At 39.3% G+C, this 19,782-nt stretch overlaps 1 protein-coding gene across 1 annotated transcript; it reads right to left on the minus strand.

Moving 5' to 3' along the window:
* Window positions 1-8,443: 8,443 nt before the first annotated feature.
* On the minus strand, window positions 8,444-16,070 carry LOC309718001 (meprin A subunit beta-like; the record flags this gene model as incomplete). The annotated part of the gene is made up of 16 exons (XM_082552940.1): window positions 8,444-8,522; window positions 9,222-9,266; window positions 9,381-9,425; window positions 9,632-9,737; window positions 9,855-10,028; window positions 10,116-10,568; window positions 10,697-10,927; window positions 11,098-11,259; window positions 11,951-12,169; window positions 12,470-12,648; window positions 14,407-14,524; window positions 14,877-14,961; window positions 15,065-15,090; window positions 15,205-15,243; window positions 15,706-15,797; window positions 16,066-16,070. 16 exons carry the CDS (start codon window positions 16,068-16,070, stop codon window positions 8,444-8,446), a joined length of 2,058 nt encoding a protein of 685 aa, XP_082409066.1.
* Window positions 16,071-19,782: the final 3,712 nt, after the last annotated feature.

Raw genomic sequence — 19,782 nt, forward strand, 5'->3', positions numbered from 1 at the left:
CATATCCCAGAATGCATAGCGCGGCGGTGGGTGTGGATAATTTTGCCGAAAAAAAAATGGCGGATGAGGGGCAGCCGAAGAGTAAACTTTAAGTAAGTACTGAATATTATGTCACTTATTTATGTGCAAATGTTTAATAACAAAGAACATTAAACATTACTGTTGGCCACATGTCGGCAAAGTTATGTGACATTAGTGACGTTTGTACTAACTTGGTTTTAAAGCCTTTACTTTAAAATATACGCCGTTCAATAGCTGAGCTTAATCTTACAGAGAATGATCAAAGCTCATGTAGAAAGAAACAAACAAATGAAAAAAAGATTTTCTCCTTCATTTCTGTTAAACAAAGCTGTATGACACGTTTCCAGCTGTTAGTATCATGGTTGCTAGGCAACCTGGGCAGCGCAACGGAGGCTAGACCGTCCCATTTCACAAGCCTCGCACTTCTGGCCTTAGCGGTCTTTGAGTACGCGGCCCTTGAGGATCATTGAGGCTGCGTACTTTAAGGCTGCAGACCCTGAATTGGGATACAGCCATAGTCTCTCCAGCGTGTCCTGGGTCTGCCCTGGGGCCTCCTCCCGGTGGGACATGCCCAGAACACCTCGCCCAGGAGGCGCCCAGGAGGCATCCGTGTCAGATGCCCGAACCACCTCAGCTGGCTCCTTTCAATGTGGAGGAGCAGTGGCTCTACTCTGAGCCCCTCCTGGATGGCCGAACTTCTTACCCTATCTCTAAGGGTGAGGCCAGCCACCCAAAGAATTCAATGTCTGTTTGATCTGCACTGAAGCTGTGGTAGTTATGAAAGAGTATAATGTAAGACGTCATTATGAAACCAAACATCAGGCTTATGCATCCTACACTGGTGCTGAGCGAGAGCAGAAATGAAAGCAAATGACCTGCAGGGTCAGCAACAGTATTTCTTTTGTGCTCAACAAGTCCAGGAAAAGGCTAAAATAGCCAGCTATGAGGTCGCCCAACTCATCGCAAGACAAGGCAAGCTTTTTTCAGATGGAGACCTCATAAAACACGGCCTCGTTAAAGTCACCGAAATAATGTGCCCGAAAAAAGTGCAGGACTTCAACAATGTCAGCATGTCCAGAAATCCAGTTGTGCGACACACTGAAGACTTGTCAGCCAACATTAAACTGCAACTGTCTGATAAAGCTTGTGCTTTTGATTTTTACTCCATGCGATGAGAGCACCGATGCCACAGACACCACACAGCTGCTTTCTTTTTTTTTGCGGGGAGTGGACGAGAGCACGAGCGCTTTAGGTGAGTAAAAAATATATTCCACAGTATGCAGTAAGCATGCATGTGCAGGTACACATGCTTCAAATATCAATAATGCGCATCAATTCTGTCACTACGCTGCTTTTGCGCACCACTTTCTGCGTTTTTCCTTTTTGCGTTTTTCTTTTTAACACACGGAGTACACACCGCTGTGCACAGCACACGCACGATTTTTGGCACGAGTGGCGATCAGCACCACAGCTGGATGGCCCGATTTACATAATAATTTACTAATATTATATGCACTCCTGTTATTAAGTCCAGTTCAGTCTGTTAATGTTGATAACAGATTCAAATGAAAGTTAATAGATATGTTGCTAAGCCTAATAACTTAAATAACAAGCTTGAAATTTACCCGTCCCATTTTCCCCTTTATTGTTTTTCTCTGTGCTGTAAATCTTCTGTCTAAAGAAGAAATCTGAGGCTGCTGTTCTGAGAATGAGCTACCAAAGCTTTTTCTGAATAAATCAATAAAGATCAATTTATGGAAAGCTGTGATGAAGGCAGTTTTGTCTTTAATTATATTTAACAATATAACATATTTGACCACATTTAAGTGATTTTTCTAACTTTAATATACTAAAGTTAAGGTTATTTACCTAATTTCTAGTAAGTGGCCCAGCCCCTCCTATATTGCTATGTTTGTGGCCCTCAGTGGAAAAACGTTTAGACACCCCTGCCATAGATCATCGTGATGTTTATTATATTGCTCTTTTTTTCTTCTGCTTGTTTTCTCTTTTTTCTTTCTCAACAGGTGATCCAGGTGATTGATACATGTATTTTTTGTCTGCTTATTTTGTTGGTTTTTGTTGTTTGCCCCTTATCATCTTTCCTCTTCCCTGCTGTTTTTCTTTCCCTCTTTCTTTCTCCCCTTTCTTTTCCCCAGTCAAGTCTGTCCCGTGTTTAGCAAAGTGAAAATAAAATAAAATAAACAATAAAAGGTGAATCAAATAGACCATTACCGCAAGGCTGGGAGGGTCCATTTGGTAAAGTAAATCCGTTGGGCAACTTTCTTCGCCTTTAGACAATAATTCTGATGGCAAAAGAGCCAAACGGGACAGGCGAAAAAAAAAGAAGAAAAAAAAACAGAAAGAAGAAGAAGAAGAAGAATTAACTATATAATTAATTGCCCAAAATTGGTCTTTATATACTGTATTTTGCAGACAGAGAGTTACAGGACTCTCTCCCAGACCACATACTCATACTCATACTACAAGTCAGAGCTTTATAAAAAACAAAAAAGAAAAAAAAAGAAGTTGTGTTTTTAAAATTGTTATTTTTATTTCCAATAGTGTTAACATACTACACAGGGAGTTTGTGCGTTCGCTCAGACACAGAGGGAACATTAGTTGTAAATTATATATGATTTTTATGTTTTACAAGCATGTTTGTTAATTCACATTTTTGGAGAGAACAGAAACTTTCCAGATCTTTCCTGGCCAGACAGGTATCCAAGTACTGCTGAAAAACATAGAGGACCAATGATGTACTCTAAAATGTTTATTTTTTAAATTAAATGTTATTATTAAAGGTTTAAAAAGTTGTTATTAACATTATTTTTGATATAGCAAATCACCAAGACCCATGAACGTACAGTGTTTCTAAACATAATAGTGCTTTCTTTATATTTGAATAGGTTCAAACTCCTAACTATTTAGATTTGTCACAGTTCAGAATTGCAGTTAACCAAAGTAACGTTTACGTATTGTTTAACAGGTGTCAAAAATTTAAATAATAAAATATACATATGTGTTAACACAAGATTTCATAATTTAGTTTACCACTTGGATGAAGTAAGACTTCTCTAAAAATGTTTGGGTGGAGGTAAATCTGCTCTTTGTTTATCTGTTGTGAACTGAGTGTTGAAATGTGCATTTCAAGTGGGATGCCAGTAGGGATGGCTACCGGTTCTGACATAAACGGTAGTAACCAGACCGAAAAGCAACGCACATTTCGGTGCTTTATTTCGGTGCTTTTTTTTCCTGAGATGTCATACACTTTGGATTCTAGCCAATCATTTTACCTTTCTGAGGATAGTAGGTGGGCCCAGGTACGTACGTTCTTTTAGAGGAGAGCTACAGATTAAAAATGCCCAAAGCGAAGCGGTCAAATTCTGGCTGTACTTCACAGCAAAAGATGCAAACTCAGCAGCCTGCAACAAGTGCTTTAAGGTGATACTGTGCAAACTCGAATCTGATGAATCAACGGGCAACGTAAAGCATTTTGTTAAAAGCCGAGAAATGCGCCGTATTTGGTAGCTTGCTGCGAGACCTCACACCGTGCACATCTACTGTGGGTGGGTTGCCTGTTATCGGACCCAGAGTTAGCAACATCCCCCAAAAACCCGAAGAGTAGAGTCCTGGCCCCTAGCCCTGCCAGTGTAGCAGAAATGATGACGGATGATGATGCAGCAGCAGCCGTTCTTCTCTGCATGAGTAGCTTAATGTTGTTCGTGTGTAAGCTAACCACGTTATTAAATTAATGCATGTAAGGTGATCTATCAAACACTGTCATAGTTACATGCGGCTGTCTTCTTGTTTGATGGCAGATACTCCCTTCACCCTGGCCAAAAAGGCTAAAATGACCAAAGAAAAAGTGGAAAACAGCTAAACATGAGAGGTTTTTGGACAAAGTTTGTGTTTTTTCCATTGATTAAGCACTGCTTCCAACAAAGAGTGATGCCATAAATTCCCTATAGCTGCAGAAAAGGCTAACATTGTTATCATTTTACAAAAAAACAGCTGAACATGAGAGGTTTTTGGACCAATTTTGTGTTCTCCATTCTTTAAGCACCGGTTCGAGCACTGTTTAAGCACCGGCACCGTTTCAAAAGTACCGGTTTGGTACTGGTTCGGATAAAACCTAAACGATACCCATCCCTAGCTGCCAGAGGTTCAGCTGATGTTACTAAGGTTGGTCACACGGTGGCAGCATTGTGTAAGACAGTCTTTAGATTTCATTAATAATCCAAACAGGTAGTCACTGTTGCAGTTAAGGAAGTTTCATATCTCTTCCCAAATGTACAACATAGTGTACATTCTTCCATGTACAGTAACTGACTGCCAGTATGTTCCACCCCTACAGTTATGTGAAAAAGAAAGTAAACCAATGTCAAGTTGTGCCACAGCACCATGGGCCATCTCTATGTTTTACATTTGTAGGTGCAGGTGTAGGTGACAACCATCTTGTCCATGGTAGAATGAGAATGTGATCAGTTGTGTTCTTCCCCTTACATCGTGCTCAGGAGTTCAACAGCCATTCTTTTCTTTCTGACATAGCTAACCATGATAAGACTGCCACTGAAAACCAATGTTCTGTAAACCTCCCTGAATTTGGAAGACTTCATCAGAGGAGGGATGCCGACCTTGTCCTATTGTAGAGTCCCCACAATAGTCGTGCTTTTCGACTCTCCTTTTTCTCCCACCTCACGCTCAAAGACACACAACGAGTCCATTCTCCCTGCAGCACGGACTACACTGCCCATGAAGCTACATTCTGCATTCTGCCTATTAGCTTAGCACAACAACAAAGGCGCTCTCTCACCCAGGAAGCACGCAGAGCGAGAGCGTCACCCTGTAACCATGGCAACCGTAACGCTGCCGCCTGGAACTACAGAACGTAGCTGTCAAACAAAACCCAAACAGTCCTGACCCGCCACAATATGAAACAAGAAAGTACCGCCGTGTAATCCACTTATTTCAACAAAGTAACTGTATTCTAAATACCACCTTTTACCTGTAACGTTCCGTTACCTGTAACAGAATACAGTTACTCATATTTTGTATTTTAAATACACTCAACAAAAATATAAACGCAACACCTTTGTTACTGCTCCCATTCCCCATTGGATGGACGTAGAGACCTAAAATTCATTCCAGATACACAATATAACCATCCCTCCCAAACAGTGGTCACAAATCAGTCCAAATGTGTGGTAGTGGGCACATCTGCTATATTGAGATAATCCATCCCACCTCACAGGTGTGCCACATCAGGATGCTGATCTGACATCATGAGTAGTGCACAGGTGTACCTCAGACTGCCCACAACAAAAGGCCACCCTGGAATGTGCAGTTTTGTCTCACAGCAAAATGCCACAGATGCCACAAGCAATGAGGACGCGTGCAATTGGCATGCTGACAGCAGGAATGTCAACCAGATCTGTCGCCCGTGCATTGAATGTTCATTTCTCAACCATAAGCCGTCTCCACAGGCGTTTCAGAGAATATGGCAGCACATCCAACCGGCCTCACAACCGCAGACCTCGTGTAACCACACCAGCCCAGGACCTCCACATCCAGCAGGTTCACCTCCAAGATCGTCTGAGACCAGCCACCCAGACAGCTGCTGGAACAATTGGTTTGCACAACCAAACAATTTCTGCACAAACTGTCAGAAACCGTCTCAGGGACGCTCAACTGCATGCCCGTCGTCCTCATCGGGGTCTTGACCTGACTCCAGCTCGTCGCCGTAACAGACTTGTGTGGGCAAATGCTCACATTCGATGGCGTCTGGCACGTTGGAGAGGTGTGCGCTTCACGGATGAATCATGGTTCACATTGTTCAGGGCAGATGGCAGCTGAGGATGTCCCAGTTCTTGCATGGCCAGCATACTCACCGGACATGTCACCCATTGAGCATGTTCGGGATGTGCTTGACCGGCGTATACGACAGCGTGTACCAGTTCCCACGAATATCCAACAACCTCGCACAGCCATTGAAGTGGAGTGGACCAACATTCCACAGGCCACAATTGACAATCTGATAGACTCCATGCGACGATGTATTGCACTGCATGAGGCAAATGGTGGTCACACCAGATACTGACAGGTTCTGGGTCCCCAGACCCCCAATAGCGCAAAAAACTGCACATTCCAGGGTGGCCTTTTGTTGTGGGCAGTCTGAGGTACACCTGTGCACTACTCATGATGTCAGATCAGCATCCTGATGTGGCACACCTGTGAGGTGGGATGGATTATCTCAATATGGCAGATGTGCCCACTACCACACATTTGGACTGATTTGTGACCACTGTTTGGGAGGGATGGTTATATTGTGTATCTGGAATGAATTTTAGGTCTCTACGTCCATCCCATGGGGAATGGGAGCAGTAACAAAGGTGTTGCGTTTATATTTTTGTTGAGTGTACGTAACGGCGGTACATGGTAAATGGCCTGTATTTATATAGCGCTTTACTAGTCCCCAAGGACCCCAAAGCGCTTTACATATCCAGTCATCCACCCATTCACGCACACATTCACATGTATTCCGTTACTCCCCAACACTGGTTATTGCTGTGTAAAATATTATTCTTAAGCAGTGACACTCTTTATGGTCCATTTGGTATATATTCCTGACAGTTGATAAGAATCAAAGGTTCACATGAAATTCCATAGGAAATGAATGGGGGTCATTTTTGACTCACTTATGGAAGTTTGTAGTAGTAAAACAAAAACAAAAATGTTGTAAAATGTACAAAAGGTAATTTAAATATTTAAATATTTAGCTAGAATATGAAATAATTACAACTTTTCATTACAAAAGTATTGCAAGCAAAAACAACCCGACAGGGTCATTTTTGACTCACTTATACATCCAAGGGTTAAGTTAAAATCGCTGCATTATGAGTGATCCTGAGTGGAGTTGCATGATGTCATGGTTTAGTCACACATATCTCCTGCATCACTTGAAAGCCAAAAGGTATCTTATGTATGAAAATAATGTCACAGCTTAAGCTTTTTTAGGAAGTGACTAGTAATCAACAAAGGCATACTAACTTTGCAGATATTTGTTATACAAGAAAGATGTGATTATTAATGTTTTATTATGAAACGTCATTGCAATGAAGTATTACCATATGGGAATACTTCAGTGCAATCTGCATTTTGGCGTAGTTGTGTGCCTGTGTGTGTTTGATAGACATAATACCTTATATTGCCAAGTGACATCAGCCCCACCTTTTGGTGGTTTGGTCTGGATCATTCAATCATTTTACTGAGGTAGAGAAGCATCCTGTTAATACTTATGTAAAAAGCTCATTACAAACGTCAGTCTCAGTACAGACATTACTCTAATCCAATCATCTTCTTGTCCCTTTTTTAGCTAATAAACCTGCACTCAGTGTGGTTTCAGTGCCCTCCATTTTGCCTTTCAGATTCTCGTTTATGCAACCCACTTCCTCAGCATATCCACCATATCCAAGTCATTCAGAGCTCCAGTCCTCATCTTCGTCTTCACCACTACCAGTGTCTAGACTCTAGACCCTTGGGGATCCTGCCCTAATCCTATCACCACTGGGATTCCATGCTGCCATGATGAGTCAAAATAATTAATTTCTCTATCTTAGTAAATTATGTTCACCACTGCCAAATGATTAAAATCCAAGTAACGCTGAAAAAAACCATGAACCAAGAATGTTTGTGTGTGGTGGAGCTGTGGTCCCTGGGTCAGCTGCAGGGGAAGGGTGGTGCAAGGGAGGCTGTAGGTGGAGGTGATTGGACTAATGAGATTTTCCTTTTTTATAGTGAGATGGGAGAACAGAAGGGGGGAGTGTGTGAAAAGCTGTCGTTCATGGGTGCCAAACCAAAGAAATTATATGTGTGTAAAATCAATGAAACTAAATTGATCACAAGAAGAGTTCATTTACATTTTGTTTTAAAGGTTATTTATTTATTTATTTTTGTTGAGCATCGGTACGCCAACATCCAAGAAGGCACACTGTTGCTAATCATAGTAGTATAGTCCCCCCCCCCACACACACTATATTATAGTAACTTCAAACTATGTGGACTGCACATGATTGAAAACTGCAGTAAACAAAACTGTCATATGATTATAAATTGATATTGGTCAAAAGCAGTTTAAACAGCTACACATATTTTACATATTTTTTGCTTGCTTTATTTTAGTCGCTATATTGTATACACAAAATGAAAACATTGTTGCAAATGATTATTATTAAACCAACAACCACAATGAAAGGTTTCACCACCAAAAAAGCAAATCATTATATTAGAAACATCTATAATAAATCAAAAAGGAACAGATAGTTATCAGGTCATACAGAAGCAAAATCCAAAAATAACAAAAAGTAATCTGGCAGCGTCAATTGTGCTGCTCATGTAAAGATTCCAGATGTGGATGAAATACACATCAGGGTATCAAAAGCAGCAGCGCTAGCAGGAGTGTGAGGAAAGGAGAGGCCATCATACCAGGAGAGAATCCAAAAAGGCTAAAACACAAAGAAACGAATTAAGGAATTAAATGAGTTATACATTTCAGAAGAAGGTGTACATCGCCATCAGCACTGTTGTGTTTTACTGGGCATAATCTATGTGTGCTGTAAGCTGCAACAAATAATACACTCAGTTGTCTTGTAATTTTACACATTGGTACTGAAAACAATTCATTATTATGGCAAATGTGAATTACAGACATTCTGATTGGCTGGTGACTATATTCTTGTGGGTCACTGCATAAATCATTATTACCCATGCAAGAAATACATGGGCAGAGACAAAAGACTTTAATATTAGCATTACTAGTGTCATCATCATCACTGGGCAAGGTCATGTGTAAATCAAAGCATTATACGGTATGTATGTGAAAATAACATGTTGATTTCAAATCCTGCATCAAATATTGAAATGATTACAGCTTCCAAAATGAGCTTTTTCTTTTGTCTACTCCATTAAGTGTTCACCACTGCAGATCAGCTTTCACCATCTCACCCTATTCCTCCATTGGTACACCAAGCCTCTGCATGTGCTGCTTCACTATAAGTTTTGCTGATGACTATCCTTAAATAAAGCTTTTTGTGTTGAGCACAAAATTATACTGTGTTCAGCAGTAGAATGTCTAAAATTTCAGGTCCAGCAGAGTTTACAGCTTGTGACAACAACACGATCTTACAAACAGATGATTGTTGTACCTGTCATCTGTTGTCTCTGGAATTGGAATTGTGGTAGGTGAGATCCTGTAAACAACAAAGTATTTTTAACAGGTAGGTCAAAATTCTTATGTGTGTAAGAGTTTTAGTGTTTCTGGCTGCAAGAAACACATTCTATTTATTAAAAAAAATGTGGAGTACCTGCCATCTGTTGTGTCTGGAATTGGAATTGTGGTGGTTGAGATCCTGTAAAAGCATTTTCGAGAGGTCTATTAAAACTTTCATGGGTGCAGAAGTCAGTGCTAGAGTTTCTAGCACTAGTGTGCACTAGCTTTCAGATCTAGTAACAACAGACATACAAACTGCTTACTGCTATTTTCTTATGAATTTGTATGTTGTTTCATATGATATGTTTTCTCTTCATATGAATCCTAATTTAATAAATTTTGTACCGTGATGAGCAAGGTCCTTTATCCTGGTCTCCAGGAGGATGTGTAATATTAACTGTTCTCACTTGAAGACATGGCAGTGAACTTCCATTAACTAGAGGAGTGAGATCTATTGAAAGAAGAAATTTAAAATATGTATACAGAAACTTGCATCACTTCATGCATTTCTGTTGTAAAAGTTTCAAGTACAATATTTAAATTTAACAATGAAAATATTTAAATTTGCCTTGTGCACTGAAGATGAAAATGGCACTCCCTCCCTTGAGATAATCTCTGGATTTGATGTCTTCCAAAGATGCAAAATAATATCTACCATACAGGTTATTAGCATAGATGAGCTCATTGTTCTCATCAACAATTTGAGTTCCAACATCACGAGGTTTGCCCCAAAAGGGAACACCTATTTATAGAAAGCATATGTAACATAGTGGTCAATAATTTAGTTAGTAGATTTTTTAAGCATTACTTCATTTTTCTGCAAACGTACCAGTGGTGGTGAGCAGATTTGGGTCAGTGGTGAGACTCATTTGCCTTGACATCTGTAGCTGGATGTTGGGGTTCTGATCCACCATTTGAACAGTAAATTGCCTTTGTGGGCAAGGCCATTTCAGTTGGTCATCATAGACACCAGAGACAAGATGCACATATACTCCAAAATCTGTCTGCCTTAGATATAATGCTACCCGGTAAGCATAGCCCTCACTGGAATACTGCCTTGGGCTATATATCAGGGCCGGAGTATGAGTACTGTTCCAAAATCTCTCAAAATCATTAATCTGCCAGGTTCCATCTGGACACTCGAGCTCTGATAGATTGATGTCATCAATAGAGAAGCCACCTGTAGAGTTTCCTGCTCCTTTACGAACCTCAAACTCCACCTGGAACTGCTTGGTGGCATTTAGAGGAACATGGTGGAGAGTCCAGTGAGATGTTGGTGGACCTGAAGTTAGAATTTTTAGATTAATAGGTGAATGTGACGTATGTCTTCATGACAAAATGTGAAATATGAAACATTTATACTTTCTCTGGAGAAAATCATCATAAATAATCACGCAAATGATTCATTACCACTGATCTGTCCCATGAGGTAGCGAGTTCCTGTGGAGTCCCATTCATCTTGAAACTCTCTGATCCAGATGTTAAGTTTGTCTGTCTGGCTCCCATTGTGGTAATAGTAGAACTGCAGACACTGAACATGACACTCCCTCTGGGGACTCATCCTCTTTGTCTCCAGCCAGGCTGAGTCTCCCTCCTGACCTGGTCCTGTGCTAGCATACATGAAGTAACCCGCATCCTGACCTACAATACAGTTCAAAATTATCTTTAAATTTTAAGTATCAAAAGTATTTATTATTATCTCTGGCAGCTTACTTTTGATGTTAGTAATGCTGAGGTGGAAAACTACATTTTCCATTTAAAACTGTATATTAAACACTGCAATAAAAAAAATGCAATATTTGAAACCTTACCTTGATTACCATTTCCACTGGGCAGATTGGTGTGGTCAGAGCTGGGACCACCATAAACACCAGTTACCATTTCCCAGCCATTGCCACTCTTTGAACAGCGGTTCATTTGACACATGGTCCCATTAGTAAAGCCACAGTACATCTTAAAGGCAATGGATGAGCCTGTAGAGATCAATTAAAAGCGCAAGTTTTTTTTTTCAAGGAAGGTTGGAGGGAAAAGGCAAAATTGTCAACTCACAAAACTGTCATCTCAAGGGAGTGAACTGTTTTCACGTGAGCAATTTTCTACACACATTCAGCACTTTAGGCTTAGTTAATTACTGACAATGAGCAACAGAAAGTTGATTATTGGAGTACTCATGATATTGCTGAAATTGCAGCCTGACAATCCCGGTATGTTGTTTTTTGTATGAATTAAACAAATAGAGTGGGATTATTTGCTGATTATAAATTGGCCATAGGTGCAAATATGAGCATGGTTGTCTGTTTGTTTAAACCATTTTCAAATCATAATTGTGACTTGTTGAACTTTTCTTAAAACAAATAGACTTGATCATTGTGCCAGTTCAAAAAGTGATCATAATAGATATTTTGGAATTCAATAATATATAAATTTATGGCCTCGTGAATATAAGTAAAAACCCCTAGTAAAGAGCCCTACTAAGTTTAAATGCGCGTAGTAACTCTAAAAACAATGTAAAAACTATTTACAAATGTGAGTGTGAGAAAGAAAATGGTTACTTTCTATTGGTTAAGAGCACAATATTCTCACGGTGTCCTTAGTAATTTTAACCAGTAATCCCAGAGTATTCCTAAAACTGGATGCTGGTCCCCATAATCTTTGAGCACTTACTGCATTTGTAGAGTAGATTCAGCTCCTGAACATCACTAGTGCTCATTTCCAGTCGTTGACCAATAAGATTCTGGAATTTGGGGTCTTTGGTGGTAATTGTAGATCCATTGCCATTGGTGAAATCATCTTTGCCATAGTGCATCACGGACAAATAGTCATATGGGACTCCATGGGTGGTGCTTTCATCACTGCCGACTATTCTAAAATTGTGCTTGTAAGCTATAAAAATCATATATAAAAGTCAAACATCAGATACAGTACACTTAACTGAAAAAACTTTGATAATATGAGAGAAGGTCAAATCATAAAAGGAAATATTTTGTATACTCACTATAGTGATTTCATTGATTTTATGACTCAATCTCAGATTATTAAATAGTTATGATTTTATGTTAACAATTTCAGAGTGGTTATTACATTTATGCAGACTGCTTTATACAGCTTTAAGATAAGTATTTGAATAGAAATATTGAACAAAGACATTAACATTGTTATAATTAGTATAAGTGTTAACCAAACCCTCTAGGATGTTTTCAAAGTTAATCGTCACATAATCATCTCTGTCATATCTGGACTGTTCATGGTAGAAGCCAAGAGCATGAAGGAACTCATGTTCAACAATTGCAATGTAACCACAGCCTATTCCAATGGAGAGTTCCTGTCCATTGGAAAATATTCGTCCAATGTATGACCAACATCTGAAATTAAAGGCAGAACACTGATGAATATTTGTCCTATAACTAGTTATGTATTCTGTAATTTATTTAGTTTAATCTATAAAATCACAATTAAATAAATCAGAAAAGAAATAACAAAAACATAACCATTCTTAAAAATTTCACTGTATTCATCTTGTTCTTTTGCTAGAACTATATATTTTGATTTGATATACCTTTATTAGTCCCATAAGGGGGAATTTCATAAGGCTGCCGACCTATTGCGCGCAATGGCGGCGCCATCTTACCCTCCAGCCATACATACATTACACAAAACATCACATGGGGAAGACAGGTCAGAGAGGTATAACAATGGAAAATGCACCACATGAGGAAAGATAAGGAGAAAAAATAACTCCCCCCCCCAGACTGAGCTCCAACAGGGAGATCAGTTTGAGAACAGAAAAAAACACCTCTGCACAAAGCACATGAAAAAACTCTTAATACACCAAAGAAACACATGACAAGCAACAGGGGTGGGTAAAGGGTGAGAGACAGCTGATTTAGACAGTATCCGGTCCTGCAGCCTGTGCGCTGGTCTCCTTTGATCCACCGTCAGCATCGGAAGGGAATAAGCGTCGAAGGCATTTGGAAAGGAAGGGGGGATGAGTGTGTGCATATCAGTGTATATGTATGTGTGTGTGTGTCCAGAGTTCAGCTGAGACAGTGTCCTTCGCCCTGCTAGGCTAAGTAAACAGTCTTCCAGCCAACCCAGGTGGCCTTGCATGGAATGGGAAGGAACAGTCTAAACAGTCGTTATCAGGGTGTTTTTGTTCGGCTGCAACCTTACGACCGCAGCTGGCGCCGAGAGGGTATCAACATGAAGTGATGGTGTTTCTTACTTTAGTGCGAACAGCTCATATGAATTTCAAAGCAGTTCTACAGTCTAACACTGGTCTCTCAATCTCCCATTGGAGAGCCGCGAGCTTCGCCATACTTGCGTTCTGTGATGTTGTCATTTCTTGTGCTCAAGGAGCCGATTCTGAGAACTCACGACAGTGTGCCTCCCCGAGATGTCATCCAATTTGCGTTCAGAGATGTTTTTCCGAGCTAGCCCTCTGAGATGTAATCCAGTCTGCAGTCAGAGATCTTATTCTGAGTATTCACAGCAGCCGTAGCCTTTCCAAGATCTTATCCGTGCTGCACTCAATGAGCCCATTGAGTGCAGCAATCGTTTCAATCACATCGTTTCAATCCCAGTGGGCAGCCTTGTGGGGGTTTGAACAGCCGGTTCCGCTTTCTTAATTCTTCGATAAGTCAGGGCCAAGCCAGCTCCGATCAGCCAGAACCCTGTTACCATGGTTCCAAATAGGTAGATATCTTCAGCACTCAGGCTCACCCAAGCCCAAACTTCTCGTTGAGAAAGGGGTGTCAATTGCATTTAGGGACCAGTTGATCCAATCCATAATTCCTCTTTTAGGTTTTAGAGAACAGACTGTGAGTGAGTGTTCCTGGGAAAAGTAATACAAAAAAACACGAGACTAGACAAGGACACAAGAGGCTAAGCAGGGAAGCTAAGGGAGAGGAGGAGGAGGAGAGGAGAAAAGTGCAACCGCCTTCGTCAAGAGCAAGAGCAGAAGTATATCACATATATATATATCACAAATTAAACTAAGCTAAACGAACAAAAAGTCTAATTGAAAAATCAGCATAGTCATTTTTAGAATATTTATGCTAATTACAGCTAAGTAGAAAATTTTATTTTTAAAAACAACAACAACAAAGAGCAGAAAAACATACCCATTTAACTGTTTGACAGAAATGTAATAGTCCTCAGAGTCCCTTGGTTTGAAGTCAATGCATGATTTCAATCTGAACTGGTCAAAGGCTCTCAGAATGATTCCTTTAGAATTAATGTCTACCGTTGTTGTGTTATAGAGATTAAAAGAAAAGAAGAAGATATTTTAGACAACCAATAAAGGTCCTTAGCCTTGCCCATGCATTTTACTGTAAGGCTATAAAGCATGGAGCTATAAAAGTTTTAGCAAAGGCGTGGGTGGTTGCTTTGCAAAACTATTCCATTAAAGTAGCTCTGTTCACTCGCACATGCTGCTGTATTTTTTTTCAATATGTGGCTTCTATGTGTCAAAAGCGTCCAGCTGACATGGAAAAAATGCATTTTCAGGTATGACATCACAAAGATGTGTTCCCATAGAAATAAAGAAATAAAGACTTCTTTCAGGTGTATTTATAAGAAAATACATATTTACCAAGGTCATTATTTAAGAGGTAGGGGACTGGAGATGTCCACAGGATGTTTTCATTAATAATGGTACTCCTCTGCTTGCCTATAGGCTAAAGTGTAAGAAACATGTATATTGTGACATAATGCAAAGTTACTATGCACACAGATGTTTTTAGAACAAATACATTTTTATCTTCATACAAAAAAACTCACCTCCAAAATATCATCATGTAAAAATTCTAAAATAAAATTTAAAAAATTAGAAACAAGTCACTAATATTCAAGTACAGTTGCATGAAGAACAAAAATATCCTTATAAAAAGGTTTAGTTATAAGTAGATGTTGAACTTTACCCTTGTTTATTTCAGGAATGTCCTTCACTTCACCAACATCTACAAAAACAGATGAGGTATTTTTGTATACAGTTTTTTTTTAATATTAAAAAAAAATTGAATTTCATCAAATGATGTGGAAAATTAAAAAAATAGAACTTACCCACTATTTCTAGCCCATTCTGTAAAAATATCAATATAATATTAAACTAAATGTTCCATCATTTAACATACTTTATGTAGTACTATGAATAAATGTTTTTTATTTTTTATTTTATTTTATTTTTTTACATTTTAAGCTTTGATAGAAAACACACTCCATACTTGTTGGTCAACATGCAAAATTAAAACTTTTCTTTTTGAAAAAACAAAATCATTGTCAGTAGCTGATATTTAATATTCAATATTATTGTCAAACATCTTCATCACAAAACAAACCAGACAAATAATTAAAAAAATCTCTAAGTTCTCTTTGCATATTGATATTCACAATTTCTGAAATATCACTATGCAACTAATCACTTACTGGGTTTAAGGAGAATGCTTCAGAAATTGCCATGATCACAAAAATAAAAACACATTCTTTCATCCTCATGGTGCGTCTTTGATGAAACCTAAATCAGAGATTCTACCAAGAATGAGGAAAAACAATCACAAAATAAAAAATATATAAATATTAAAGATTTATATATATCAAACTTTATGTTTGTTCTTATAGAAATATGAAACTTGTCTTTACCTTGTCCCACGCTTGTCTCTTCCTCATCTGCATGAGAAGTTGTACCTGTGACAGGAGTGTTAGAACCAGTTTTATACAACTAAAGCTACGTGCTTGACACATCAGGGAGTCATGCATCTAGATTTGTTCCTGCTTTAGCCCACGTCATCATTTCCTGTTATCTGATGTCTGTGACATTAACAAATCCCGAGTATTTGCATTACTTAAAGACATTCCACTTCACACCTAATTTTTACCAGGAAAACATGAACAACAGTTGATAACAATGATAAACTCAACATTTGACTATGAACTTTTGTCTTTTACTCTTAGTGGAGAACTTTTTTTTTTCTGTGTGTAATCGATAGATGACCTAAGGTACTATATTATCTTTCCTCTGTCTCTGATGTGAAACAGATATTTTGTTGTGGGAGTTGGCTGTGGATATGGATCTCAGTCATCTACTTCATCAAATCTTCTGTTTTCTTTTATTTGTAAAAATGTTTGAAAAGAGGACTGATCAATGAAATCTCTCACCTTTGACTGTTTTCAGTTGTATAACAAGGCTTTGTCTGTCAGGCTTGGATGCTGCGATATTGTTCCATAATGGCCAACTCATTTCCCTGATGATGATACTTGAGTACAAAGTCTAAAAAGATCTTTTCAGCTCCAGTTGTTGCTGACTTGTTGGGTGAAATGATCCATAGCAACTACAATGTACTTATATAGACCCTGGAGCGGTTGGTCCTGGCTCAGCTTCGGCGCCTAACAAGCTCATCACTGGACCCACTTCAGTTTGCCTACCAGCCTGGCATTGGAGCGGATGATGCCGTCATTCACCTCCTACATCGTTCCCTCGCTCACCTGGAGACCGCTGGAAGCACTGTGAGAATCATGTTCTTTGATTTCTCCAGTGCCTTCAACACTATTCTTCCCTCGGTTCTGAAGGACAAGCTGGAGAACTCTGGAGTGGACCATCACCTCACTACCTGGATTTTGGACTACCTCACCGACCGACCACAGTATGTGAGGACTCAGGGCTGTGTGTCGGACAGGGTCGTCTGCAGTACGGGGGCCCCACAGGGAACGGTTCTGGCTCCGTTCCTCTTCACCATCTACACTGCAGACTTCTCCCACAATTCCACCCAGTGCTTCCTGCAGAAGTTCTCTGATGACTCTGCAATAGTCGGCCTCATCACTGATGGGGACAACAAGGAGTACAGAGGACTGACTCAAGACTTTGTGGACTGGTGCCAGCTGAACTACCTCCAGATCAATGCCAGTAAAACCAAGGAGCTGGTGGTAGACTTCCGCAGGCACAAGCATTCTCCACTGCAACCACTGAACATCCAGGGTATGGACATTGAGGCTGTGGACAGCTACAGGTACCTTGGTGTTCATCTGAACAACAGACTGGACTGGACTCATAACTCAGACGCCCTCTACAGGAAAGGGCAGAGCAGGCTGTACCTGCTGTGGAGACTCAGGTCGTTTGGGGTGGAGGGCCCACTCCTGAAGACCTTCTATGACTCTGTGGTGGCTTCTGCTATCTTTTATGGTGTGGTCTGCTGGGGCGGCAGCATCTCTGCTGGGGACAGGAAGAGACTGAACAGGGTGATCCGAAGGGCCAGCTCTGTTCTAGGATGCCCTCTGGACCCAGTGGAGGTGGTGAGTGACAGGAGAATGGCGGCTAAGCTGTCATCCCTGTTGGACAACATCTCCCACCCCATGCAGCAGACTGTGACAGCACTGAGCAGCTCCTTCAGTGGGAGACTGCGGCACCCACGGTGTGGGACGGAGAGATTTCGCAGGTCTTTCCTCCCCACTGCTGTCAGACTCCACAACAAAGACTTTAACTGAACAAACACACACATCCACACATGTGCAATAACACTAAGTGCAATAATCTTTTCTGGCATCGTTGTATTTTTACTCAGTTGTATATAGCATTCGTATTCTATTTTTATCTTATTGTATATTTTTATTCTATTTTATTCTACTGTATATAGTATATTATTTTATTCTATTCTGTACAGTTGTGTACTGTATTTATTCTTATTGTATTCTAATTTTTGCGTCATAACTTTTGCACTGTCCACTTCCTGCTGTGACAAAACAAATTTCCCACGTGTGGGACTAATAAAGGTTATCTTATCTTATCTTATCTTATATCCTCCATTACAAACTTCCAGATACAGATACAGTGATTCTCTGTTCGACTTGTTTGGAGATTTCTGTTCCAGGCAGCTAATGATCACCTAATAATCCATATCTCTTTGCATATGTGTTATTGATCACGCTGAGTGTCTGTTCTACTCTAAGATGACACTGTGGATTTTATGCGCTTGTGTTCTACATCCAGGGCTTCCAGAATATTACATCTCCTGGAAGTCACAATATACCAGTCACAATATTCAAAAATGGTAGTAAATGAAATTAATTATCAATATAATCCATAGTTACTTGTTGTATTTAAAAGTTAAACTTTAAAGTGTTGATTTTAATTGTGATCATGACTTACTGCAAAGACTATTTAACTTAGACAGTAGGACGTTATTTCAAGGATTTTCCAGGATTGCTTACTATCATAATGTCACCCTCCATTAAATCCAGGCTTGAAGGAAGATGGAGTATTACACTTGTTATGGAAGCTACAACAACAACAACAACAACACACTCTTGCTCCCAACTCTCAGTCTGATGCTTGGTGAGGAATCCCTTATCAATTTTCACCAACTAATTTTTCTGATTTGTACTTCTTCAAGCATGGAAAATTAACAGGGTGTAAACAAGTAAACAGTAAAAGTTAGAGCAATCAGCACACAAAGTAACTTGTTAATTACAGTCTGACAGATAATACAAGATAATACAAGACGTTTCCTTCAAAAAACAACATAGCAGTACAAACTAGGTATAAAGAGCATCAGGAGAATATGTATTGTGATAAAAGGATAAAACCGTTTGCCACACACTGAGTAAGGACATGTTCAGCCTGGACAGTTGTTCTGTGAGGAAGCATTCAGAAATCGGCTGCTTTATCACAGTTCTGCTTTATAAAATTGAAATGTGTCTAAAAGACAATCAAACAATATTTTTTTACTGCCAGATTCTGACTAATCTAAACTGTTGGCAAAAACAGGAAAAAAAGAAAAATTCAAGCAGTATTCTAACACTTTTCAGATTTAACCAAGGCACATTAATAACAGGGTTTTTTTTTTCAAGAAGTTGTAAAACAGATAAAGGACTGTGCCTACAAATGCCCTGCTGACTAATGTACTGTGACATGATCTCCGTGCAGAAATGCAATGATAAACCAGAAATACTGGAAACCTCAACCTAAGGGGTACTTTTCTATTCTGTATGCATCAAGGCTTTTGCTTTGCTACATTATTGAGGACCGAAATGTGGTTCTAAACATTTGGAATCAGGACTCAAACATGTGCTTAGAAGTAAAGTATACATAGCTCATAAAAAAATGAACTTATATGTGACTGTGAATTTTCCCAAATCCAAATAAAAATCCTTTGATTGTTTTTAATCAGATCTTTTGTTCAGTCTTCACAAGTGTTTCCTGCTGGATTAAGAAGACCAACATAATGTCAATGTCTAAAGTGTGAAACTTCCAGCTTTAATAACTGTGTGTAAAACTATACATCAAGTGAAAGTACACACTTGTGCAGACTACCAAAAAAATAAAAATAAATGAAAACCCATGTTTCCCCTTGGCAGCACACACTACTTTCTTAATGCCACGAAGCAAACACAGGGCTGTAAGGACTGAACTGCACATAAAAATAAAATCCAAAATCTTAAATACAATAATAATTGTGTGTATATATATATATATATATATATATATATATATATATATATATTGTATA

This window comes from Aulonocara stuartgranti (genome assembly GCF_965226115.1).
Source record: "Aulonocara stuartgranti genome assembly, chromosome: 11".
NCBI lineage: Eukaryota > Metazoa > Chordata > Actinopteri > Cichliformes > Cichlidae > Aulonocara > Aulonocara stuartgranti.